The sequence below is a fragment of the Trichomonascus vanleenenianus genome (genome assembly GCF_965637985.1).
Source record: "Trichomonascus vanleenenianus strain CLIB 3782 genome assembly, contig: TRVA0_013S, whole genome shotgun sequence".
NCBI lineage: Eukaryota > Fungi > Ascomycota > Dipodascomycetes > Dipodascales > Trichomonascaceae > Blastobotrys > Blastobotrys vanleenenianus.
Window position 1 is genome coordinate 247093 of NW_027481874.1, and position 25242 is coordinate 272334.

Sequence of the window (25242 nt, forward strand, 5' to 3'; positions counted from 1 at the left end):
ATTGGAAGACCATAATAACAAACATCGTCTTTTAAACCCATAGAAATAATCAATTCGGTTAAACTATCTCATTGTACGAATTATATGACGGCTCCAACATATGGATGTACTACTGTTCTACTGTGTGCTTGAAAGGGAAGGTCCCCTTTCCATGCAGTATATCTGCAAGAAACAAGCAGACCCCCTGAAACGTTCGAATTTCAACTTCATGTGTAACGCGTGTCGTTCTGCACTGGAAAATTCAATTAAAGCAATTGTTCCGTGTACCTTCGAAAATGCCGCTCAAGACTTGTAACATATGTGTGCTCTCGTGTAAAGAGGGGCGAGGGGGGGAGAATACAACCTCTCCAGAACAAGGCAGGTTGGTATCTACAGCAATTATTAGGAGTTCATACATTACAGAAGTAAAGAAAAGTCACATTTCGTAAAAGTTTTGGCTGCAATCAGCCGCGGCCTTTCGTACATCTCGCTTGCGATCGTCCAAGGCCCTTCGCAGCTGCTTAATTACGTCTGCGCGGAATGGCTGCAATTTAGCAACGGGAAGAGCGTTCGGAAGAACCGAAAGACAATTCAACGCTGCTACTTTTACACCCGCAGCATCCCCCTGAGTCGCAGCCTTAAGTAACTTCGGGATGACTGTATCGAGATATTCAGCCAGAATCGCATCAGCGTCCACCACCGTTGCAAGCAGAGTGTCAATGGCAGCCTGCTGTACATGCACGTTCGGGACGGTTATCGACTCGAACAGCAGCGGCAGAAACTTATCTAGCTCAGGGAGGATGATCTTGCTCGGCATGTATCTTAAAATCGCGGCCAATGCACTGAGATAGTTCTCATGCGACGAGGCCCGGAACCCATCGATAATATGGGGAAGCACAAAGGAAAAGTAGCGCTGCTTGTACAGGAGCCGGACCGTCAGCTTGTTCTGCTTGTTAAGCACCGGGTCGTCAAATATGGGAATGGCAATGAGCTTGGAAGCAGCTGCACCAAACTGCGGTGACTGCAGCAACATCACAAACTTGGAACACAGCTTGTCGTAGGCTATAGGCTCGTTCTTCATTACCAATGCTTTTGCGACGTACGCCTGCGCTTCTAAAATATGAAGAGAGTCGGGTTCGGCCAGAAGGTGCTCAACAACCTCGCTGCTGGCATCTTTGGCGAACCACTTGTTAATAACGAGGGTCAACAGGCGTAGATATCCGCTTCGAACAAAAGGGCTCCTAGAATCTGCGATTACGGCCACCAGCTGGGTCGCGAAGGAAACGATAACCCCCGAAGGCGGAGGCACCGCGGCAACTGCATAGAGGTAGAGATTAGCGAGCGGAGTAGGGGATGTGGTGATGAGCGACGACAGAAGGCTAGTAGCCTTGGCGTACCACTCGGTCTGGGAGGGCTCATCGCATGCCTGCACGACCGTGTTTGTAAATACGCCAATGGCATCAATAACATCATCGTCAGTTTCGAGATATGGATTTGAGATAGTGGCCTCCACGACAGAGCCTACGAGAGGCTCCAGCAGAGAGGTGATATCTTTGGTGTTATCATGTCGCTGGACAATGGCCACGAGAGTGGACGCCGTCTCGAGGTTCGATTTGGAAGAAGATGCGTTGATTAGCCGTCTGCTCAGATTATCGCAGACAATATTGAAGAGCTCTGTTTGAGACACGGCAAGTGCCGCTAATGCAGAGAGAACAAACCCAGTAGGCTTGCCATGATCTGATGTCAATGCATCAAAGAATGCGGGCAGAGTGATATCGGTGATCGACGGCAGTATGCGCTTTTCAGCAGCCATCTTAACTAGCGTAGACAATGCCGCGCTGACAAGCTCATCATTATCGTCCTCCAGCACAACATCATCAAAGTACTGCACTACTAGCCCAATTTCATCGTCAGCTACAATATCAGGCAGGTAAATAACCATTTTAGCGAGACCCCGCATGGAAACCAGCCGCAGGGTCACCTCGTCCTTGTTCGAGCTCCTTAAGCTCCTGCTAAACGCATCGAGGTACTCATCTTTGAAATCGGCTAGACCCCTGCTGTTTTCCCTGGCTGCGTCTAAAAATACCGTGAGAATAGTGAGGATACCTCGCTGTTCAGCAATTGTAGGAGTAGCGGCAAGTTGGCCAAACTCACGAGGCAGCACTTCCGAAGCAACATCAGAAAAAAGCCGCTCTGAAGCCTTGGCTACAGCACCACATAGCTTAGCCGCAGGGACAGCATACTTCGACGCCGGGTCATCTAACTTCTCTCGCGTCTCCTTGAGCACTGCTTCGAGTAGTTTGTCCTGTTTGGCGAGCGGGATTTTCGCACCGAGGCGCTCAATGACGACCAATGCGTTATCGCTCATGCCCTCGTCGTCTGACCCATGGAGCACCTCGTACTTCACTCCGTCCCAGATTTCCACCCACTGGGCACTCGTCGATTCGACTGAGTAGTTGTCAATACACGCGACAATTGTGTCAAACGCGTCCTGCTTGACACTAGCCGAACTGGAATTGAGCTTCTCAATGAGCGCGGGGTACCCTTCTTTAGCGAACAGCTCTCCATTGGCGGCGATGCTCTTCCTCAGCGCACTTTTCAGCTGAGCAGAGCTGATGCCATATGGATCGTTCTTCTTAGGCTCAAATGTAATCGGATAGTAGCAGAACGTCACATCAAACAGGTCTTCGCCATACTCTTCAATATTTTCAAACTCGCTGAGAATAACATGACTCAAATCAAACGACACTAGCAAATTCCGCGGGTCTTTCTCGTTGGTCGCAATTTCAACGTACGCCTTGGTAAATTCATCCTTGAGATTGCTCTTGATGTAGCCCTTAAATTTGGCCAGCAATTCGGCCAGAATGCAAAACACTTCATACCGCACGTTCTGCGAATGCTTACGCATGTTAACGTCCTTAACAGCTCGTAGAACCATCTCGATATTAGTCACGCTAAATGCGCGCATCTTAATAACCGACAATATCCCCCCTGCAACCTGCTTTAGGCACTCTTCGTCGTCCAATCGGTCAGACAGGAAAGTTGCAATCACCGTGATCTGCTGCTTATTCATCTTGTCTCCGGGCATTTCCCCGAGAACCGACGTCAGCATCTCGGTAGCCTCCACTCGGGGGCCACTCTCCTCCTTGGTGAGGTACTCCCCCAGGCCCTGAACGACATCAATGAGCTTCAGGTTGTCATCTTTAATCTCTGCTCCAGTCAGCCTCCGCCATTTCGCGTAAAATTCCCCAGAAAATAGGGTATACTCACCTTTGACCAGCGCCTCGATAATTTCCCCCCGTTCCTCCGCGCTGTCGCTTAGAATATAACGACTCACCAGCGTTCTATCCATAGTTTAATCGTACCGCGAAGGCTAATTTCTGGCCAGCTCCCGCTCCGTGGTCAAACCTCCCAACCAAGTGTCGCCCTGGCCGCGGACGTAAATGACACCCTTCGTTGGTGATGCGAAAAAAATAGTCAAAAACAACGCTTTGTGTGCGTATGCATAAATAGAGAAATGGCCAGTTCGATCTCCCGGGTGTATGCGGACGTGAATAGCCAGATGGCACAGTCCTACTGGGACTACGAGTCGGTCACTTTCAATTGGGGGTCGCAGGAGAACTATGAGATTATCGAGAAGATTGGGCGCGGAAAGTACTCAGAGGTGTTTCTCGGGATCGAGCTGCCGACTCAGAAGAAGATGGTCATCAAGGTGCTCAAGCCCGTGAAACGCAAGAAGATCAAGCGAGAGATCAAGATCCTCCACAACCTCAAGGGTGGCCCAAACATCATCTCCCTCATCGACATCGTGCGGGAGCCACTCAGCAAGACGCCAGCGCTGATCTTTGAGCACGTTGAGAACGCCGACTTTAGGGTGCTCTACCCTACTTTCACAGACTTTGACATCCGGTTCTATATGTACGAGCTGCTGCGGGCTCTGGACTATGCCCACTCCAAGGGTATCATGCATCGGGATGTCAAGCCACACAATGTTATGATTAACCACTCGAAGCGACAGCTGAGGCTCATTGACTGGGGTCTGGCTGAGTTCTATCACCCAGGCACCGCTTACAACGTGCGAGTGGCCTCGCGATACTTCAAGGGCCCGGAGTTGTTGGTCGATATGCAGTTGTACGACTACTCCCTCGACCTGTGGTCCTTTGGTGCCATGCTGGCATCCATGGTGTTCAAGAAGGAGCCATTCTTCCACGGAAACTCCAACACTGACCAGCTCGTCAAAATTGCGCGAGTGTTGGGTACCGAGAAGCTGTACGAGTACCTCGATAAGTACGACTTGGAACTCGGACCGGACTATGAGGCTCTGGGGACTTTTAACGAGCGAAAATGGGACAGATTCGTCACCCAGGAGAATCAGCAGTACTTGTCGGAGGAGCTGTTTGACCTGCTGTCGAACCTGCTGCGATACGATCACCAGGAGCGACTGACCGCACAGGAGGCCATGAATCACGCATACTTCGAGCCGGTTAGAAATGCTCAAATGTCCTAGTCCTCCTCTTCTTTTGAACTATCCCGGGTTACAAGGGAGTGGTGTCTTCTGTGACTTATTTCTCGTATCACTTCATCTCTGCGACCACCTGTAGATTTCATTCTGTCGTCGTGAATGAATAGTAATGATTTTTTTCTATTTCAACTACACATCCTTCCTGCCGTGATATTTCTCTTAATCTGGCTGGTTCTCGTTGACCCGGGAGTGTTGATACTAGCTAACTTGTTTCTCGTTTTTGTTCAGCTTTTGGTATTTAGCGATCTGTAGATATTTATTTGAATTCGCTGGTTAGGTTCTATCTCCGAAGATCTCTCGCCTGACTTTCCTCAGCTCAAGTTCCCTAATGGCCCAGTCTAGGTATTCTACTCTATTAGCTTTGAAGTGAATATTATGGAGGGGCATACGTTTAACTGGAACATCTCTGGGCATGTTGTTAACTACGGCAATTGCCTTTTCTGTTAGCTTAAATAATACCAGGTAGTACCGTAGTAGTTTGACCGAATTCAACTTACAACTGCCAACTGCAGCTCTTTTTCTCCAATATCCATGTCAATTTGAGAATAATACAGGACAAATTTTCACTTGGTCAGAAACCAGGTAACAGTTAATTATTATTAATATTCAATAGCCGGGTAAGTTCAACGTCAATGAACAAGTCTATGACACTGCTGCTGTTGCATAAATCTCTGGGGAGTTGAGCGCTTTGGTATGTAATGGCATTTAGTAAATAATTACACTGTACCCAAAAAAGCTAGAGTGTACTGTACCTATCGGTAAACTGATTCAAATGGATATAAGGGATATTTTCGTATGAAGAGCTGGAAAGAGGAATCCGTAAGTAGGCTATGTGTTCCAAAATAAAATTGCGCAATTTCTATAATTTATTAACTAAAATACAAAACAAATTTTAAGCATTTGGACAATTATTTGAATCATGGTAGCAGGCTTGGATTAGGGTAGATTTGCCCTACCTTGTAACTCGTTTTTTTAGATATTGAAATTCGTTCACAATTGCATTCCCTTTCGCGCTAAATTCTAATCAATTTGCTATCTTCTTAAGCTGCCATATCCAGATACCAACTATATTTTATTTTGCTAACGTTATGTTAATAAGAATATTGGCCAATCGTACATTTGAATGGAACAACAGTGAATGATAAATCCTCACAACCGGTACAAATCGTGACAAGATACAAGAACAATTGCTATGCCCAACTAAATTTGGAATTAATATTTATTGATATTTAAGAAAAGAATTATCTGGTATAGAGAAAATAGCGAATGATAATGTGATTTTAATTAATTATTTGGTAACCGTTACCTCATGAATCCGATGTGCCGTGCGTAATTGTGAGTCTGGTGCGTATAGATGTGAACGGAATATACGCGTCGCGACGACGCGTTTTAATTGATCCTCGATTCTCGGAGCCCAAATTTCATCCTTGACGCGTCGGAATATAGGTAATGGACGACATATTCGACTCCAGTACTCTTCTGGCGACCCCGGCACCCACCGAAGTGCTGAGCCAGAAGAAGAATGTTCCGCCTAAGTCCTTTGTCGAAGACCCTTTCGCGACCCAAGACGATGTCTTCGGATCGTCCTCTCTGTTTGTCGAAACAGGTGTAAAAGCCACCTTGTCGAATGGAGAAAGGATAACACTCAAACCGCGGAAGTCAAAAAGTAGTAGTGACGATGACATTAGCCGCCCGGGCGCGAGAAACCATTATGGCATTCCAATCCACAGCCTTTTGACCAAGATCAAGCTGGACCGGGATAACTCCCCACAGCCCTCCTCCCGCGGCTCTACTCCGGTCCCCGAATTACGAAACGAGACCAGACTCCTATCCGAGAAATGGAGACCAAGGAAATGGATTGACCTAGCTGGGTCGGAGCGAAGCCATAGATTTATGATGAAATGGCTCGTGTCCTGGTCATCCGTAGTTTTTGGGCATGACCACTCAAGCGGACTGGATCCGACTCGGTTGGACTCTCTTGGCCGGCCGAAGCGAAAAGTGCTCCTTATTCATGGTGCCCCCGGTATTGGCAAGACCACAGTAGCGCACATTCTGGCTAGGCAAGCGGGATACAATGTTCTCGAAGTCAATGCCAGTGACGAACGGACTGCAGACTCCGTTGACGATGACGGATCCGCCAAGAAAATTAACCTGATGAGAAACAAAATTGCCACTGCTATTTTCAGCCATCGCGTCGAAGACACGTCCCGTCCAGTATGCATCATTGCGGACGAAATAGACGGCGCTGATCAGGGCCTGATCAGAGTATTGGTTGATATCATTAAATCTGACGAGCGGGTATTATACCGCTTCCAAAACGAAGATGGCACCAAGAAGTCAGTTGCCTCCAAAAGACGAAAAGGCGATTCTTCGAAGCTGCTGCAGCGTCCCATCATTGCTATTTGCAACGATGTCTACGCGCATTCTCTGAAGGATCTCCGGCCCTATGCAGAGATGGTCCATTATGCCAAGGTGCCTACTCGTACTATGGTGACAAAGTTGCGAGATATCTGCAAAACTGAGAAGCTATCGATTGAGACGAGTGCATTGACAGAAATCGCCGAGAGCATGGATGGCGATTTGAGGAGTTGCCTGAATATGCTCCAATTTGGCCTTAGTCGTCACCAAGACGGTAAGCTCATGAAAAAGGATACCAGCATGGCGCTCAAGACACTTGCGAACCGGGTGTTCCTCCGACGCACAGGCTCGTCCAGCAAGTCTGATGAGGCAGCTGAGATTCTGGAGGAAATCCACTCTTATGCCGACTATGACAAGCTGTTACAGGCATGCTTCTCGCTCTACCCCAAGATGCAGTATCATGACGATATGGTTAGAAAGCCCTCGGCATTGGGCGAGTACACTGCATTCTACGAGATGGTGAACAATGCTATTTACCGGCAGCAGCATTTCCAGCTGAATTCCTACTTGGGCCATGCTGTGTTGGCATTTTTCTCACTGTTCAGCTCTGGCACCAACGTCATTGAGGCCAAAGTCAAAAGCGATTATGAGATTTATGAGACAAGCCGCAGGAATGCCAACCTCGTTAAAGAAATGCTCGCCACGGTGGGGGCACACACGAGGAGCATGTTTGACAGCACTTCTTTTGTCACTGAATTTGCGCCATACCTTTTGCATATTATGTCGCCTCCTATCGAGTCTGTGTCGTCGGTCAATTCAAAGGAGAAGAACCGTCTTCGCAATTCTGCGCACGCCATGATGAGCGTGAATTGTACATTCACCAAGGACAGGCTGGATGGCGGTGCTTTGGTGTTCAGAATTGAACCGCCGTTTGAGCAAATCGCTATTATTGATGAGGAGGGACGGCAAAAGGCTACGGTGGGAAAATTCACTACGCGGCAGTACATCCGGGATCTTATTGAACGTGAGAAGCAGGCCCAGCTGGCGGAGCAAGGTGAGAGTACTACTACTAAACACAGTGCTCCAGCGATCGAAGGCGATGAACCCGCAGCAAAGAAGCGCCGTGTAGAGAAGAAAAAGATGAAGCTAGACTTCTTTGGCAGAGAGGTGCTTCAGACCAATTCCAGCCGTGAGGGCACGCCGCTTGCCGCGCAGCCTGCCGAAGAAGAGAAAGAGGAGATGATCTGGGTGTCTTATCTCGAAGGGTTTTCCAATGCTGTGCGGAAGGACATGTGCTGGTCCGAACTTTGGAGTTAACCACCAATCTACCATCACGGCTGAATATTGCAACTCTAAATCAATAGCACATAAACTTTACGCAAATTATCCGGTCAAATGGTCTACGCATAGATAATGAATTGCCACCTATGTTTATACATATAATTGATAGCTTACAAGCGATTTACTGACCACTTGATCGTCATCGCCTGAGCTTCGATACTGATCGATCGTTCGTTCGAAATTATAAATTGCACTGAATTAGTTCATGTTGACAGTGTAGCAACAAATTACCATGGCGCAGGGAACCTTCAAGGCTAGCAGAAATGGATAGACCACTGTTTACGACTATAGGTCTATTCATTATCGATGAGATTTACTTCCAAGATGCAAACAAGCCGCCGGCTTTAGACATTATCGGCGGCGGAGGAACTTTTGCTGCTATTGGAGCACGGGTGTTCCTACCGGCGCCCACGGAGTCGCGGAAGGCGGTCTGCTTTGTAGATATGGGCCACGACTTCCCACAATCCATCAAGGACGAACTAGACAACTTGCAGGCAGGAATTGTGTTTAGATGTACCCAGGACAGGAAGACTACCCGTGCGTGGAACAAGTATGGCGACAATGAAGAGCGTGATTTCGATTACCTGACCCCTAAGCTGAGGATCACGGTGGACGATTTCATTGACAACCCAAAGCTGCTCGAATCGCGATCGTTCCACTTGATCTGCGCTCCAGAAAGGTGCATATATACGGTTTCGCGGCTGGAGTCGCACATTGGACGCTCGCTCGACGCCAAGATCATCTGGGAGCCCGTTCCGGGAGAGTGCTCACCCGAGCAACTGGACCGGTGCATTGACGCGCTAAAATACGTGGATGTCATGTCACCGAATGCTAAAGAGGCGGCCCTGTTTTTTGGCCAGCCGGAACCCACCGAGGAAAAAGCCATAGAAGAGTTGGCTGCCAAGTTCTTAGGGTACATGACAAAGCCTGGGGCAGTTGTTATTGTGCGATGTGGCGCCAAGGGATGCCTGCTTGCTCTAGAGAACAGCTTCAAATGGTTTCCTGCATACCATAGCCCTCAGTTCAGCGACTACAAAGTAGAAGACCCCACAGGCGGCGGCAATGCGTTCCTGGGCGGGTTTGCTGCCGGGTACCTACCTGAGCTGAACGCAGCCAAGGGAGCTGTCTACGCCAATGTCGCTGCGGGACTTACAATTGAGCAGATTGGTCTCCCCAATGTGACCTATAACGACGGAGCTGAGCAGTGGAATGGCGCTCCAGTCCTGGACCGCGTCGCCGAGTATTGCCGGAGATATAACATGTCCTTCACATAGACACACACACCCCAGCAGTGTAGCTCAATACGGCATTCTCCTGGGGGCCATCCCCCAGACCCCCGTGGCACCGCTTGGTGGTGGAATGGCTGCCAACTATTGGCTACTACAATTTATGGACTCGACAACTTAGAGTGTATTTCGATGGCCAAATACTATGCAAGGGTCAATACTGCATGTAATGCCATTGGTAGCTAGCTAGATATAACATCTCCTTTAAATAGACATGTCCAGTATGTAACTCAATGTTTAAACTGCTGGGGGTGCCGGCTCCCAGACCCTTATAGCACCGCTTCGCCAATTGCCTCAAATAGCAAACTCCATTTTAACGAGTACACGTAGTGTAGAGTGAATTTTGATGACCAATTATATGCTGAAGGGTCAATACGTAGTATCGTTTGTTGTTGCTAGCTATAACAATCTCCTCTACTTGGTGTAGCTCAGACGTGACCCCCACCTCGAACTGCCCCCAAACAGCTGACGACCTATTCACAGAGTACGGACACACAATATTGTGAATGCGATAAACAGTAACTATACTAAAACATCAATATACTACTGTTGATAGTTAGCTGGTTGTGTAAAGTGCGGTACCTGAAACTTATCAGCCGCAGATCCTGCGGCTGAAACATAAGACATCGGGAATTACACTGTACTAAGAACTCAGAGACATAACACAATTGCCGTTCATAGCAGTAGTAAACGCTCCTCCAATTGCAATTCAATGCTCTTACTCCGCGCAGCGGAGCCACGGGAGCTCGAGGGCTGACCTTCGAAAACAGAAAACCGGACTAGACCGTCTACACACGCGCGATGATTATAAATGAACCTACGCTAAAGGGTGTACTCGGTCCGCCCCCACGTACTGTACTACGGCATGCTCCGAAAATTTTTCTACAGGCACAGCACGATTCTACGTAGGAGGAGAAGGAAGAGGAGGTGGTAGTAGACGGCGGTAGGGAACCTAGTTCGGATAAACCCATCACAGAGATGCATATACAGGGGGCCGTACTGGAACGAGCCCACCAGACCGCCAGAAAGCCATCCAAATAATCCAGAAAAAAGCTATAAGCCCAATTGTTTAATCCTCAGCCAGTATTTGACAAATCAATGCCAAATTATAGACCACCCGCTGGCCGCTTGAATGCGAACGGTTAGTACGATAGGCGAGCGGCTCGGAGAAATTCGGATGCGCGAGCGCGCGGGGGTGAAAGTCCCAACAATCTCTAGGCGAGCGGAGGAGGAGACGGAGGGCAGCTCTCAACCCGGGTAGCACACATCAGCAGCAGCCCAAAGGGTGTGAAAAAAACCAGCAAAAACCCACCCCTCATCTCTCATTCTCTCTCATTGAGTGCGTTTCGAGTATTTTATCGAGAACGAGGGACCCGTAGACGGAAAATTAGATAGACAAAGATGGCATCTGCTCTCATGGCCCAGCGAGTGCTTGCCGCTCGATCATTTGTGCGACTCAGCCAGTAAGTGACAAGCTTTTGATCTCGAGGAATGGCTACTAACGACAGGAATTAGGTGTGCGAGGATCGCGACCCCCCAGTTGGCTCGATTCTACGCCTCGAAGAGCTTCCCAGCCCACACTGTCATTGACATGCCGGCCCTCTCTCCGACCATGACCCAGGGCAACATCGGCACCTGGCAGAAGAGCGTCGGCGACAAGCTCGCTCCGGGCGAGGTGCTCGTCGACATTGAGACCGACAAGGCCACCATGGACTTTGAGTTCCAGGAGGAGGGCTACCTGGCCAAGATTCTGCTCGAGGCCGGTTCCAAGGACGTGCCAGTCGGCAAGCCAATTGGCGTCTACGTCGAGGACGCCGACGACATTGCGGCGTTTGAGAACTTCACCCTCGAGGACGCCGGCGGATCCGCCGCCCCAGAGCAGCCAAAGGAGCAGCCAAAGGAGAAGGAGGAGCCAAAGGCCGAGGAGGCCGAGTCCAAGGAGCCGGCCAAGTCGGCTCCCCAGGAGAAGGCTGCTTCTTTCGGCGACCGAATTGTCGCGTCGCCAGTTGCCAAGATGATTGCTCTCGAGCGGGGCATCCCGCTCAGGGACGTCAAGGGCTCGGGTCCTAACGGCCGAATCATCAAGCGAGATGTTGAGAACTACAAGGCCCCAGCCGCTGCCGCCGCTAAGACTGCTGCTGCTCCAGCCGCCACCGCTGCCACCTACGAGGACCTGCCAATCTCGGCCATGCGAGCCACCATCGCCAAGCGACTCTCCGAGTCTAAGCAGATCAACCCAGACTTCATTGTCTCCTCGACCGTGTCTGTTTCCAAGCTTCTCAAGCTGCGAGCCTCGCTCAACGCCGTCGCCGAGGACAAGTACAGGCTCTCGGTCAACGACATCCTCATCAAGGCCATTGCCGTCGCTAACAAGCAGGTGCCAGCGGTCAACGCCGCTTGGCTCGGCGACCAGGGCGTCATCCGACAGTACAAGAACACTGACGTTTCCGTCGCTGTTGCCACGCCAACCGGCCTCATCACCCCAGTCGTGCGAAATGCCGACGCCAAGGGCCTCGTCCAGATCTCCAAGGAGATCAAGGACCTTGGCAAGCGAGCCCGAGAGGGCAAGCTCGCTCCTGAGGAGTACCAGGGCGGCACCATCACCATCTCCAACATGGGCATGAACAACGCCGTCTCCATGTTCACCGCCATCATCAACCCGCCGCAGGCCGCTATCCTCGCCGTCGGTACCGTCGAGCGAAGAGCCGTCGAGGACCCAGAATCCGAGACCGGCGTTGCATTTGACGATGTCATGACCGTCACCGGCACCTTCGACCACAAGACCGTCGATGGCGCCGTCGGTGGTGAGTGGATCAAGGCCCTCAAGCGTGTCATCGAGAACCCGCTCGAGCTCCTCTTGTAATCCCCTCTAATCTCTTCCTATCCGAAAAAACTTGTATTTAACGTTTTAATGTATCACTCTTGCCAATACGCCAACACCGCGAAGCAGTGCCCCAGTCCTCCTCCATACTCCACTGGGCTCAATTGACCTGGGGGCCAGCCCCCGGACCCCCGTAGCTCCGCTGCGCGGAGGAGTTGACCGGTATTAGTACTGTAGTGTTTGACTTTATCTACAATACCGGTCTTAGTGGTGGTGGTGGTGTAACGAAAATTTGTAGCAGTGTTTTGCCGTACGTTGAGAGCTGTAACTAACTCGTTACCTAGAAGGTCTTTGGCCTGGACGTCTCGGGGAAATAAAGTAAAAGTACTCACGCATCTCGGTCATACCAGACTTAGTTCTCATCCATTTTGTATTTCAAGCTATTTTTAAGTTATTTATCTCAATTGCTTGTTTGAATGCCAGGTCTCATATCTGTAAACTGTCGAACTCCATTGTAGCTGCAGGCATCCCACCGCAAAGTGGTGCCTCAAGGGGGGTAGTAGTCCCCCCAATTGTTCTAAGGATTCCAGTGTCAATTGGAAGTCGGGGAGCAGAGGTGGTATGTCGGGATTGGAATGTCGGGATTTGCGCACGGAGTTGGGAACACGCGGCGGCGACAAGAAGGTTAAGCCGATGGAGAAGAGTGACAAGATCGCGTGGGCGATAAAAGAAGGATGGTAAGTTAACTGGGGAGTAGGGAGTGGACTAGGCTAACAGGGGGTAGAATTTTGAGGATATTGAGGATGTTGACGGAGTGCGGTTTACGCTGAACGTCTTCCCAGGCACATCAAACCAGGCATCCAAAACGGTCGTCCCGCTAGCGTGTCTGTATAAGCCGTTGCAGCGGTCGGCGGCCGATGGGCTTGCGGTGGCCCCCTACGAGCCGGTTCTATGCAGGAATCCGTCGTGCCACGGAATCCTGAACCCATACTGCCCAATTGACTTCCAGGCCAAGGTGTGGGCGTGCCGGCTGTGTCTCCAGCGGAACGCACTGCCATTGCAGTACCAGCACATCACACCGGAGGACATGCCTCTGGAAGTCCAGCCGGGAAACACGACGATTGAATACGCATTAACGCGGTCTGCGCAGGTGCCGCCGATATTTCTGTTTGTAGTAGACACCTGCCAGGAGTATGAGGACCTGCAGGCGCTGAAGGACTCGATTCTGGTGTCGCTGAGTCTTCTGCCAGAGAACGCTCTGGTGGGGCTAATCTCGTACGGCACAATGGTCTACGTACATGAAATTGGGTTCCAGGAGGGCATGAAGAGCATTGTTTTCAATGGTGCAAAGAATTACACGAACAAGCAGGTCCAGGAGACGCTGGGGTTCCTGACAGCCGACCTGAGGCACGGTGCCGGGGCAATCAACCCGTCGCAAATTCGCACGGCGTCGCGATACCTGCTGCCTATCCAAGAGGCGGAGTTTGTGCTTACTAACACCTTGGAGCAGCTCCAGCTTAACTCTTTTGGAGTGCGGTCGCACGAGCGGGCGAAGCGAAGCACGGGGACGGCGCTAAACACGGCCCTGAGCCTCCTGGAGGGTGCCTACCCGGACTGTGCGTCGCGGATCATGCTGTTTTCCGCCGGAGCGTGCACCATTGGCCCGGGCCAGATTGTAGATTTACCGCTAAAAGAGCCATTGCGGTCGCACCATGACATTGTAGAGGAGACTGCGAAGCACTACAAAAAGGCGACAAAGTTCTACGAGGCGCTGGCCAAGCGGAGTGCCAAGAACGGAACGGCTGTAGACCTGTTTGCCGGGTGCTACGATCAAGTCGGGCTCGACGAAATGCGGACTCTCGCTGGCACGACCGGTGGGGCCATGGTTCTTAGTGATTCGTTTACAACGGCTATTTTCAAGCAGAGCTTCCTGAGGCTGTTTGACAAAGACGACCAGGGATACCTGCAGATGGGATTCAATGGCAGTCTAGAGGTGAAGATGTCTAAAGAGCTCAAGGTTTCCGGCGTCATTGGCCAGGTTACCAGCATGGGCCACCGGAACTCGCAAGTTGCCGAGACGGCAATCGGTGTCGGTGACACGAGCTCGTGGAAGCTGTCGGCCTTCCAGCCGTCGTCGACGTACTGTGTCTTCTTTGACGTAGCCAGTGACAGCCCGCCCGCGCCAGGGCTCGACGGAGGGCCCCCGCAAGCAGTAATTCAGTACATTACCCATTATATGCACCCATCAGGCCAATTTCGGCTGCGGGTGACGACTTTGTCGCGGGCTATGTACATAGCCGGGTCGGAGCCTGCGTTCAGAGCGTCGTTTGATCAGGAGGCTGCCGTCGTTGTCGTTGCGCGTCTGTGTATGTGCAAGATTGATCGGGGTTTGCCACTTCACGAGGTGAGCCGCTGGCTCGACAGCACGCTTATCAAGATTTGCATTGAGCACGCGACTTATGTCAAAGACCAGCCGAGCACTTTCCAGCTAGATGCGACATTCACCATGTTCCCGCAGTTTGTGTACCACCTGCGACGCAGCCAATTCCTCCAGGTGTTCAACAATTCGCCCGACGAGACGGCGTACATACGGCATGTGTTCAACCACGAGGATACGAGCAACTGCCTCATCATGATCCAGCCGACGCTTACTGCGTACCAGCTAGACAAGGAGCCGGAGCCGGTACTGTTGGACTCGCTGAGTGTGACACCGGACTGCGTGCTGCTTCTGGATACTTTCTTCCATATACTTATTTATCACGGCGAGACGGTTGCCGCGTGGCGCAAGGCGGGTTATCAGGACCAGGAGGACTACGAGAACTTTAGAGAGCTGCTGGAGCAGCCGCGAAGGGATGCGACGGAGTTGCTACAAGACCGGTTCCCGCTGCCGCGATTTATTGATACCGAGGCGCGAGGGTCGCAGTCGCGGTTTTTGTTCAGCAGATTGAATCCGTCTAAAGGGGCCGGTGGTTATGGCGATTCGAGTTCGGCCAGCGTACTCACGGATGATGTCAGTTTACAGGAGTTTATGGAGTATTTGATTAAGCTCGTGGTTACTGGCAAGACCAAATAGTTGCGCCATTACTATTAGACTCATATGGCGTTATATATTTCAGCTACCTACGTTCATACTATAGAACTGTGCCATTTCAGGGGAGCAGTCCTGCGATACTTTCCTGGAGCTCAGCTGGTAGAGTAATCCTAGTCGTTCCGCGTTGTATATTCTAGGTACCTTCCTTCGATAGTGCACGCATTCTAGACGTCCACCGTTCTATTCCAGCTACCTTCCTATGTTCATACTATGGTATTGTTGTCGTGTGACACTTTATATTCGAGATCCCTTGATATACTCGTCTAGCGTTGTCTATTCTAGCTATCCATGTTCATTCTATGTACTTTAGTTTGCTTCTAAGGGACTGCAGTCTGATGTTCTATATTCGAGCAACTTTCGTACGTTCGTACTATAGTACTCTAGCCGTACGGCGTTGTTTACGCATCCCGTCTAGACAATCTGTATGAAGGTCTTAAAAGTTTGAATCTGTATCATGTCGGAAGTGCTGTGATTAAAATAGAAACCGCTATCTCTACCGACTACCTTCCTGTTCACACTACACTACCTCGGTACCCTAGTGTCGTAAAGTGTTGTAGATTTCAAACTGTTAAAACACAATCGAAACCGATGCTGCCTATTTCGGGGTCAATCTGTAAGTGTATCAGCCTGCTGTACATATGTACATAACGTATGAGATAATAGAAACAACTGGCTATATGTAGAAACTTGCTGTATCAACTTGGCTATGTTACACCGATATACCAATAATTGAACATTGCTACGTACGCGTGTCGTGCATTCAAGGGCCCTTTTAGCCCCCCTTTTCCGCTAACCATTAAAAAGTATGATCGGTGGTGCGGAATACCGGTAGATAGGAGCGCCGCACGGTGCCAAAGCAAAGGTCCGTACCTGATTTACGCAATGGCGCATATACAATGCATGCACCAGGCGGGCTATCTTCTTCTACGAATGGTGACAGATGATCGTGTAACTAAAAATGATGGCAATGTCATGAGCGATACAGTGCATGAGGGCGTCCATTGTTGGGTATGCGGCGATGGAGATCACTGTAAATGGTTAATGGTTGTTCGAGACCAACCCAGCGGTATGGGATACGTGCATGGGATGTGTCCTTCTAAACAAGGCAGGTTCCCCCTCCTCGGCCTTGTCCAACACAGTGATCCTTCGCGATGTCCCTTCATTAGGGTTTCAGGGCATCGAAGATTGAACGCTGTTAGGTTTGCTAAGATTACCTTTTATCTTCTCCTTCATTTCACCATTTCCCCAGGACTTTTTAACGTTTTCCCTACGGGTCCTGTAGACAGTTATTTGATACATTGTAAAAGCCAAAGAGGATACCACAATACCACGTGTAGCGCAGTGTAATACATCGTAGCAGCAGTCCCCAAGGGTTGGCTCTCCCTTGCAGTATATCCTTGCACTTGTCATTGCATTCCCTCTTCTAGACTTACGCTCCCAGGAATTAGTGATACGACCTACAGGAATTGAGAAGACCCTAGTGATACCAGCCCAGGAATTGACAAGAATTGCTGGTGACGAACGAGTTAAATAGTAATGGTGGTGCACAAGCGATCGTGGGCGATTAAGCGCCCCAAGTCGTTTGTGCCCCCCTTCCGCCGCCAAGAGTCGGCTAAAGACGTTGCACTCAGCATGTTCTACGATAGTACGTGAGCCTCTCTCTCTCTCTCTTTCGAACTATACTGAAAAAAAAAACTGTGCTAACAACAAATCATTAGCTGACGAGCCGCTATCGCGAGACGAGGAAATGACGCTGCTGCACGCATCGCAGCTGCCCCACCTCTCCCAAAACTACTCGTTCAGCACCGCCACTGCGGGCCAGGCAAGCAGCTCTCTGTCCGCTTCGGGCAGCCATTCAATTGAACGTCTCTTGTCTGAACAGACGTTCAATTCCTCCTCTTCGGTTTCCCGCTCCTCGGGTCGCTCTCTCACTAGCTCGGTGGGCTCGGGCGCCGTCCTTGGCAACAGCCGCACCACCCCTCCCACCCCCGTGCCCCCAACCACGGCTGTGCCGGTACGGGGTGCGTCGTCAAAGACAGCGGCCGCCCCTCAAAAGAGCCCCACCACCACCACCACCACCACAAGCAGCCCAACTGCCTCTGATAACAGCAACCCGCGACCACACCACAACACGGAGGAGGAGGACACCACTCAAGCCAAGATGAAGAAGCCCGGGCTGCTCAAAAAGCTGAGCATGCCGTTCTGGAAGAAGAAGACAACGCAACCAAGCTCTAACCACGGCAGCGACACTGCGGAAAGGACCGGCGACGGCCCCGGAACAGCTGACAACGGCGTAGCAGCCACCAGGGACACCGCCGCTGCTACCCCAGCCATTGCCAGTGCCAACAGTGCCCATGCGAAGGAGAGTCAGCCGGCCGCTTCGGTCCCTGTTGCCGCTCCATCCATTTTGGCTAAAGACACCTCAGCAAAAGACGCAAGAAGGCGGACCTTAACGGTCAGGACAACTGCCAGCGAGCCAGCACGCGCCGCTGGCAGGCCAGAATCGCCCATACTCAGCTCTCCGGCGACCAGCAACAACATTTTTGAGCGCTCGGTGCAGGAGATATACCCACAGGACCAGTCGTCGTCACCAGTCCAGACACCATATCACAACGAGGACTTCATTCCGCCAGCCCTGGAGGCGTCGGCTAACGCAATCACCGACTCGTCGCTCGACCCGAATCTCATTGAGGTTGTGTCGCTGCGGCACCAGTCGCCGCGGTCCCAGTCCATGACGGAGTCAATCACGGGCTCGCCGACGACACCTTTTTACGACATTTCAGGGTACTCGACCGGGTGCTCCTCGCCCACCAAGCTCGCCAGGGACCGCGCGGCGTCCATTGGGCTGGGCGTGGGCGCCATCACGCCGCCGCACGAAGGAGCCACAGGCAACAGACACATTCTATCGTTTTACTCCTTTGCAGACATTGTGTCTGCTGAAAACGTCCACAGCAATCCACAGCAGCCGCTCTCGCCTGAGCTCTCGTGCACAGAGCCCGAAGACGAGGTCACAGTAACGTCGATGAAGGACACCCTCATCCGCAACACGGGCGAGATCTCGGGGCAAATGGTTGCTGCCTAACGTAATTTATTTATTATCTACGCCCCTCTGGGCATTTCTTTATTAATAGTATACTCACCATTCTGTACCCAATTGTTCTGAGCATTCTGTCTTTTCGACCTTCCGTAGCTTCGCTTCGTGGATAACCATATCCGGACAGGAGATATAACCAATACACTTTACGCTGTACCTCGGAGCGGGCCTGCGGCGGAGGTAACCAGTACTTATATACCAGGTTGTCTGTTTTCAGCGAAACTGTACCTCGAATGCTATTAGAACGGCATTAACGCCTTCGAATTCTTTCATACCGAACTCTAACGATGCAACAAGTCGTAATCTACATCAATTGCGTCACTAACTAGAGCCCTCCGCGTCAGCGGAACCCCTGGGTACAAGGCGAGGAACCGGTAACTAAAGAGTATCTGGTATGGCGGTGTGATATAACGCTGTAACAACAACTCCCAACACAGCACCCTATCATTTGGTTACAGGTCTCGTTACAACAGCTCAAGAAAATCGACCACATCCTTTGGTCTGTTCTCCCTGGGTCCTCCGCGAATTGTTATTGGCTAAGAAAAGCAAATGGGTAAGTTAATAAATAGTAGTCTATAGATAGTCCTTTTTGTTGGCGGTGCGGACGAACCCACGGTGCTTCCACTCAATGTCGGCGTCCTTATTCTCAATAGTGCCCAGCTTGAGCTCGTACAGCTTCATCTCGAACCGCGGGCCGACCTCAGCGAGCTCGACGCCCTCTCGCGTCCGCACATAGACATGCTGCCGTACGCTAATGAAGTCGCCGCGGTTGGCAAACGTGATAACTCGCGAGGAGTCCTTCTTGACGCCCGCCGGGAACAGGTGCTTGAGCACCGTCACGATCCGCTTGCCCAGCGGAGACGTGAAGTTGTCAAAGACGAGATGCGGGTATGCCTCCGACTGGTTGCCAACGTCGGGGATATCATGCCTCAGCACGACATTGTGCAGCGAGAAGGACGCCGTCGGGCCATGCGGGAAGTGCGAAATAGTCATCGCCGTGGGGACACCCCGGTGCTCGTGGAGCAGCACAAGGTCCGTCGTCGCCGAGGATTGGCATGCAGATACAAGGCTCGGCAGAATAGTATTACCACGGTTGAGTCGGATGCTAGTCGGGAACAGCAGCTTGACCTCCTTGGCGAACTGCGCCAGCTTTGTGCTCGGGTCTCGCGATGTCGTCACTACGATCTTGGGGTCCTGGATGCCGCTCAGCGCAGAGTACTCATCATCCACTTCTTCGTTCAGCGACTCGTCGTACTTGAAGTCCTTGCGTATATCGCTGTCTTCAGAAACTTCCTTTGGTAGTGGCTTCCCCGACGCCAGGGCCGCCCTCAGTTGTTGTCGCTTCTGAGCCTGTGAGCTCTCTTGCAGCTGAACCGACTTGCGATACAAAAACTCTCGTCTTTCCCGGGCTTGTCTCCGTAACTACACACCCAGTCAGCTTCCCTCATTCTCCAGATCTTTTAACCAAACTTACCATCTTCTATCACTTATACTTCTATGACTATAAAGGTCGAATCAGGCCTTCAATATGCAGCGCAAAAGTTTTCTTATCAGCACACTTACACCCATGCGGCGGGTCTCTGAAATTTTTCATTTTTCTCGTGATGTCGCGCGCGCACGCAACCTCCCAACACCGCCAACTACCCCTGGCACTCAGGTCGTATACTGCGGTGACAGCCGTGCCTCAACGATGCTGCATATCGAAGCCCTTCGTCGTATAATGGAGATCCGTCACCGCGTGAGTGTGCACCGGTAGCTCGCGGAGGGTAATTGGGGGGACTAGTCCCCCCCAAACCCCCCTGAGGCTCCGCTCCGCGGAGTTACGGCTGCCAATTGACTACCTTTTTCTGAGCGAAGTTACGGAAACGTTTACTTTACCAACTACCTAGTACGGCTTCAATCTCTAGGAGAAGTAGAGTACTCTGACTGGGATCAGGGAGAGCGATAAAACACGATAGATTGGTGGTGTTACATAGTTTCCAACCACCCCTTACCACCATTGCAAGACCAACCTACCCCTATAGTGTACTATTTAATACTCGTTGGTAGTGTAACAGCTGTGCGGCGTACCGATGTATGCACTGTCGTATACGCATTCGGACCGGGTTAGAGTGGCTCAGTGTAATTGGGGACCCCAACCCCCTTCTCTCTAAATGATAATACTATGAAAGGAGACTCTGAAGATTTTAGGAGAGGATGGGGGGGGTTGGGGGGCAGAGCCCCCAACTACGGGAGCTCGAGGGCTGGCCCTCGAATAATTCGCATCACCAATACTTTCAGTTCCTCTCAAATTTCATATCTTTATCTCGAGTAGGGGCTGCGGGAGTTTAGGTGATGTTGCGTGCGCCACCTCCCAACACGCCCCCCCCTGGGCGCGGGGGCCGACGACGCAGTGGGCACTATTTTTCTGCCAGAGGGCGCTCATATTCCACGAGAGTCGACGAGAGGCCGAGAGAGATCGATCTGGGGGTTGTGGAAATAGAAGGATCTTTTACAGGGGAGGAAGAAAAAAAAGCCACAGAAAATCAACCACAAAAGTTTGAATAGAGAGAGTGAAGTGAGTATGGACCGACGAGACGTGGACGATACTGCGTCTGTGTCCTCGGATGTGGTATACGGAGGGAGGAAAAGTAGTAAGCTGACCCCGGAACCGGCCGCGGGGATGCAGTTTGAGCCTACGACGATGATAACCGACACGGAGAGCGAGTTTGACCTCGAGTCTAATGCCGATACGCTTTCCTTGGTCAGTGGAATGCCCGGGGAAATTGTAGATCCGCTTCGAGACGGCCTGTTTGGAGGAGATCTGCCGGAACACTCATGCGCGTAAGTTGACCAATAATCTTCATTTCTGAGGTCGTATTTTGCTAACTATGGATAAGTTACTGCGGGATTCATAACCCTTCGTCGGTGATTAAATGTGTAACGTGCAAGAAGTGGTTCTGCAACGGCAAGGATAACGCTGGAAGCTCGCACATTGTGAACCATCTGGTGCGGTCGAGGCACAAGATTGTACAACTGCACGCCGAGTCTGAACTGGGCGACGACGTATTGGAGTGCTACAACTGCGGAAACCGGAACGTGTTTCTGCTGGGCTTCATCTCAGCAAAGTCGGAGACTGTGGTCATTCTGCTTTGCAGACACCCATGCGCGTCCTCGGCGTCCTCCAAGGGTGTCAATTGGGACACTTCGGAGTGGCTGCCACTCATTGAAGATCGCCAGTTTCTGCCATGGGTCGTGTCCAAGCCCTCAGAGAAGGACCAGCTGCGGTCGCGCCACCTGACGCCGTCCGAGATGCTGCGGCTCGAAGACCTTTGGAAGACGAACCCGGTGGCGACGGTGGCTGATTTGCTGACCAACGAGGAAGAAGAGATGCCAATTGAACCCGTGCTGCTCAAATATGACGATGCGTTCCAGTACCAGCGGAGCTTCTCGCCACTGGTTCTCGTAGAGGCCGAGTACGAGCGAAAGCTCAAAGAGTCGCAGGCGCAGGACGACATTTCCGTCACATGGGACCTGGGCCTGTCGCGGCGCCATTTGGTGTCGTTCTACCTCGCCAACGTGGACTCTTCGGACCTCAAGATCTCCATTGGTGACGAGCTCAAGATCAAGCACAATGGCGATCTGTTTTCCCAGTCCACGTGGAGCGGCACTGGTTTCGTCGTCAAGGTACCCGACAATAAGTCGGAGGAGGTCACCATGGAGCTGAAAGCGAGCAGCAAGCCACCTCCTACTGAGTACACGAACCACTTCTCCATCGAGTTCGTTTGGTCCAACACGACGTACAAACGTATCCAGCTGGCACTGAAGCGGTTCGCCACCGTCGACACCTCTGTCAGCGGGTTCATCTACCATAAGCTGCTGGGCCACGACGTGGAGCCGTTTTCGTTTGAGACCCAGCTGCCCAAAGTGTTCTCGGTGCCGGGGCTGACCGATCTCAACTTGCCCCAGATCAACGCCGTCAAGAACGTGCTCCAGAAGCCCATTTCGCTCATCCAGGGCCCTCCCGGAACCGGCAAGACCGTCGTATCTACGACGATTGTGTACCATCTGGTACAGATGTACAAAGAGCCGGTGTTGGTGTGTGCTCCTTCGAACGTGGCGGTCGACCAGCTCGCCGAGCGGCTCGAGCGTACGGGTCTCAACGTGGTGCGGCTGGCGGCCAAGAGCCGTGAGCACCTGGATAGCTCGATCCACCACCTGACACTGCACGAGCGGGCCCGGGAAGAGTCCAAGAACAGCGAGCTCGGCAAGCTCATGCAGCTGAAGCAGGAGCTCGGCGAGCTAAAGCACGACGATGAAGAAAAATACTTCAAGCTGCTACGACGGGCAGAGGCTCGCATTCTGTCGAAGGCCGACGTCATTTGCTGTACTTGTTCCGGCGCTGGCGACAACCGGCTCAAGAAGATGCGATTCCGTACTACCCTCATTGACGAGAGCACACAGGCGACGGAGCCAGAGTGCCTCATCCCCATTGTCCACGGATGCAAGCAGGTCATTTTGGTCGGTGATCACAAGCAGCTGGGCCCGGTCATCACGAACCAGCGCGCCGGCAAGGCTGGGTTGCGACAGTCGCTATTTGAGAGGCTCATCATCCTGGGCCACATTCCGATCCGGCTGACGGTTCAGTACCGTATGCACCCTGGAATCAGCGAATTCCCGAGCAACATGTTCTACGAGGGCAGCCTGCAGAACGGTGTGACGACTGAGGACCGCATGCGCCCTCAGGTCAACTTCCCGTGGCCGGTGCCCGAGAATCCCATGATGTTCTGGAGCAACCTGGGCCAGGAGGAGATTTCGCCGAGCGGCACGTCGTACCTTAACCGGTCCGAGGCGGTCAACTGCGAGAAAGTGGTGACGCGGTTCTTCATGGCGGGCATCAAGCCGTCGCAGATTGGCATTATCACCCCGTACGAGGGCCAGCGAACTTACATCTCGCAGTACATGGCCACCGCCGGCACAATGGACCGCGAGCTGTACCGGGCGGTGGAAGTCGAGTCGGTCGACGCGTTCCAGGGCCGTGAAAAGGACTACATCATTTTATCGTGCGTGCGGTCTAACGAGAACCAGGGCATTGGTTTCCTCAGCGACCCGCGGCGAATGAACGTGGCCATGACGCGAGCTAAGTATGGTATTGTGCTGCTGGGCAACCCACGGGTGCTCTCCAAAAACGCCCTTTGGTCGCACCTGCTTCACCACTTCCGGGAGAAGGGGTGCCTTGTCGAGGGTTCGCTCAACAAGCTCCAGCGGTCCATGATCCAGCTGTCCAAGCCGCGAGTGCCGCGGCGGCCGCGGGAAAATGAAAACGACACCCGCCCCCCGAGTGACCGGTTCAATGGTAGCCAGCGGTACCTCAACGAGAACCGGCCGTTCGACCAGAGCACGCTGGAGACGTCGTCTGTGCTCAGTTACATTCCTGACGACATGCCTATCCAGGACATGCCACTGCCGTTGGAGGCCAGCGTGCCCGAGTTGTCTCATCGATTTGACACGCCCGTCGCCACATGGCCTCAGCTCAAGCCCAAAGACGCCAACAACGGCTCTGCCGTTGACCCCTCCAATCTGGCCGGCAGCCGCATGGTCGAAAACGCCATGTCTGACCGCATGACCAAGTTCCTCCAGGGATATGCCGACGAAGAGAACGACGATGCTGCTTCGGATGACTCGATTGAGTCGGACCTCCACTCTATCAGCTCGAGGCTGGCCAGTCACGTGGGCTTCTACTAGTTCTTTTAATTCCTGGGCTTCCAATTCGTCCAATTCGTCCAATTCAGGGCTTCCACTTCGTGGGTTTTCAATTCTTCCAATTCGTGGGCTTTCAAATGGGCTTCCATTTCAGGGACTTCCAAATCATGAGCTGTTTGCCGTGAATTGGTTTACTACTTGTAATTGTTTTACAAGTTGGCATTGGTTTACAAATTGTAATGGTTTACAAATTGTAACTGTTGTGTAGCCTCTCAACAGACTTTATCTCTATTTGCGTCGCTGTGGAAGGCTACTAGATTCCAGAGCCTGCCACGCCTTTAGGGATATCGCCATCTTATCTGCCGCAGGAGGACTTGCCGGAACTGTGACAGGAACATGGATTGAGAAATAATATTCAATTATAGGTTAATATATATCGGTGTGCTATACATTACACTTCCGCATAGCGGAGCCACGGGAGCTCGAGGGCTAGCCCTCGAAAGGTACCCACTCCTACTACTTGGGGACCAGCCCCCAAACCCCTGTAGCTCCGCTTCGCAGAGAATTGTGCTTCTCAGAGGGATAGCTGAATATAATACTACAATTGGATACATCCATTCAGCAAGTTATAGATACACCAAGGGGCATAAAAGATCATTGATGTTATACTCCATTTCCTCCTAGAATATAGGGGCCAGCCCAGCCCTCAAAACCCCCGCCCCCCCCAGCTTCACGGAGAATACTAATACAGCATTACAGATGGATACATTCTGCAAGTTATATATAGGGGATGAAGGATCATTGATGTCATGGGGCTTGACCAACATTAATTGCCTGTGTCCCACCATATACCTCTGGGTTTCATCCATGCATAGCGCAGCCATCTACACGTGAAGGTACAATACTCGCGCAAAGAGGGAATTTCCAGCCCCTGAAATCGACATTGTCAAAAGGATTGTCGTTAGGCAGATCTCTTCTCCGCAAAAAATAAACCGCAGATGACAATAATAAACCGCAGATGATGAGTTCGGGCCCTGCAACTACCCGCAGTCGAGCCCACTTTACAAT

General features: G+C 51.7%; 9 protein-coding genes across 9 annotated transcripts; 7 read left to right on the plus strand and 2 right to left on the minus strand.

Annotated features, from left to right (window-relative positions):
• Positions 1 to 415: 415 nt before the first annotated feature.
• Positions 416 to 3331, minus strand: MET18 (Met18p; the record flags this gene model as incomplete). Its single annotated transcript, XM_076684189.1, has 2 exons — positions 416 to 3189; positions 3250 to 3331. The coding sequence occupies 2 exons, from the start codon at positions 3329 to 3331 to the stop codon at positions 416 to 418; spliced, it is 2856 nt and encodes a 951-aa protein (XP_076541664.1).
• A 210-nt stretch (positions 3332 to 3541) lies between these two features.
• Positions 3542 to 4486, plus strand: CKA2 (casein kinase II subunit alpha/alpha'; the record flags this gene model as incomplete). Its single annotated transcript, XM_076684190.1, has 1 exon — positions 3542 to 4486. One exon carries the CDS (start codon positions 3542 to 3544, stop codon positions 4484 to 4486), a length of 945 nt encoding a protein of 314 aa, XP_076541665.1.
• A 1464-nt stretch (positions 4487 to 5950) lies between these two features.
• On the plus strand, positions 5951 to 8176 carry CTF18 (Ctf18p; the record flags this gene model as incomplete). The annotated part of the gene is made up of 1 exon (XM_076684191.1): positions 5951 to 8176. One exon carries the CDS (start codon positions 5951 to 5953, stop codon positions 8174 to 8176), a length of 2226 nt encoding a protein of 741 aa, XP_076541666.1.
• Positions 8177 to 8643: 467 nt separating this feature from the next.
• On the plus strand, positions 8644 to 9474 carry MAK32 (Mak32p; the record flags this gene model as incomplete). Its single annotated transcript, XM_076684192.1, has 1 exon — positions 8644 to 9474. The coding sequence occupies one exon, from the start codon at positions 8644 to 8646 to the stop codon at positions 9472 to 9474; it is 831 nt and encodes a 276-aa protein (XP_076541667.1).
• A 1413-nt stretch (positions 9475 to 10887) lies between these two features.
• LAT1 (dihydrolipoyllysine-residue acetyltransferase) lies at positions 10888 to 12349 on the plus strand (the record flags this gene model as incomplete). The annotated part of the gene is made up of 2 exons (XM_076684193.1): positions 10888 to 10949; positions 11002 to 12349. 2 exons carry the CDS (start codon positions 10888 to 10890, stop codon positions 12347 to 12349), a joined length of 1410 nt encoding a protein of 469 aa, XP_076541668.1.
• Positions 12350 to 13041: 692 nt separating this feature from the next.
• SEC23 (protein transport protein Sec23p) lies at positions 13042 to 15380 on the plus strand (the record flags this gene model as incomplete). The annotated part of the gene is made up of 2 exons (XM_076684194.1): positions 13042 to 13044; positions 13092 to 15380. The coding sequence occupies 2 exons, from the start codon at positions 13042 to 13044 to the stop codon at positions 15378 to 15380; spliced, it is 2292 nt and encodes a 763-aa protein (XP_076541669.1).
• Positions 15381 to 17030: 1650 nt separating this feature from the next.
• Positions 17031 to 18480, plus strand: TRVA0_013S02718 (uncharacterized protein; the record flags this gene model as incomplete). The annotated part of the gene is made up of 2 exons (XM_076684195.1): positions 17031 to 17043; positions 17117 to 18480. 2 exons carry the CDS (start codon positions 17031 to 17033, stop codon positions 18478 to 18480), a joined length of 1377 nt encoding a protein of 458 aa, XP_076541670.1.
• A 585-nt stretch (positions 18481 to 19065) lies between these two features.
• IMP4 (snoRNA-binding rRNA-processing protein IMP4) lies at positions 19066 to 19969 on the minus strand (the record flags this gene model as incomplete). Its single annotated transcript, XM_076684196.1, has 2 exons — positions 19066 to 19914; positions 19967 to 19969. The coding sequence occupies 2 exons, from the start codon at positions 19967 to 19969 to the stop codon at positions 19066 to 19068; spliced, it is 852 nt and encodes a 283-aa protein (XP_076541671.1).
• Positions 19970 to 21055: 1086 nt separating this feature from the next.
• On the plus strand, positions 21056 to 24216 carry NAM7 (ATP-dependent RNA helicase NAM7; the record flags this gene model as incomplete). Its single annotated transcript, XM_076684197.1, has 2 exons — positions 21056 to 21315; positions 21372 to 24216. The coding sequence occupies 2 exons, from the start codon at positions 21056 to 21058 to the stop codon at positions 24214 to 24216; spliced, it is 3105 nt and encodes a 1034-aa protein (XP_076541672.1).
• Between the last annotated feature and the right edge of the window lie 1026 nt (positions 24217 to 25242).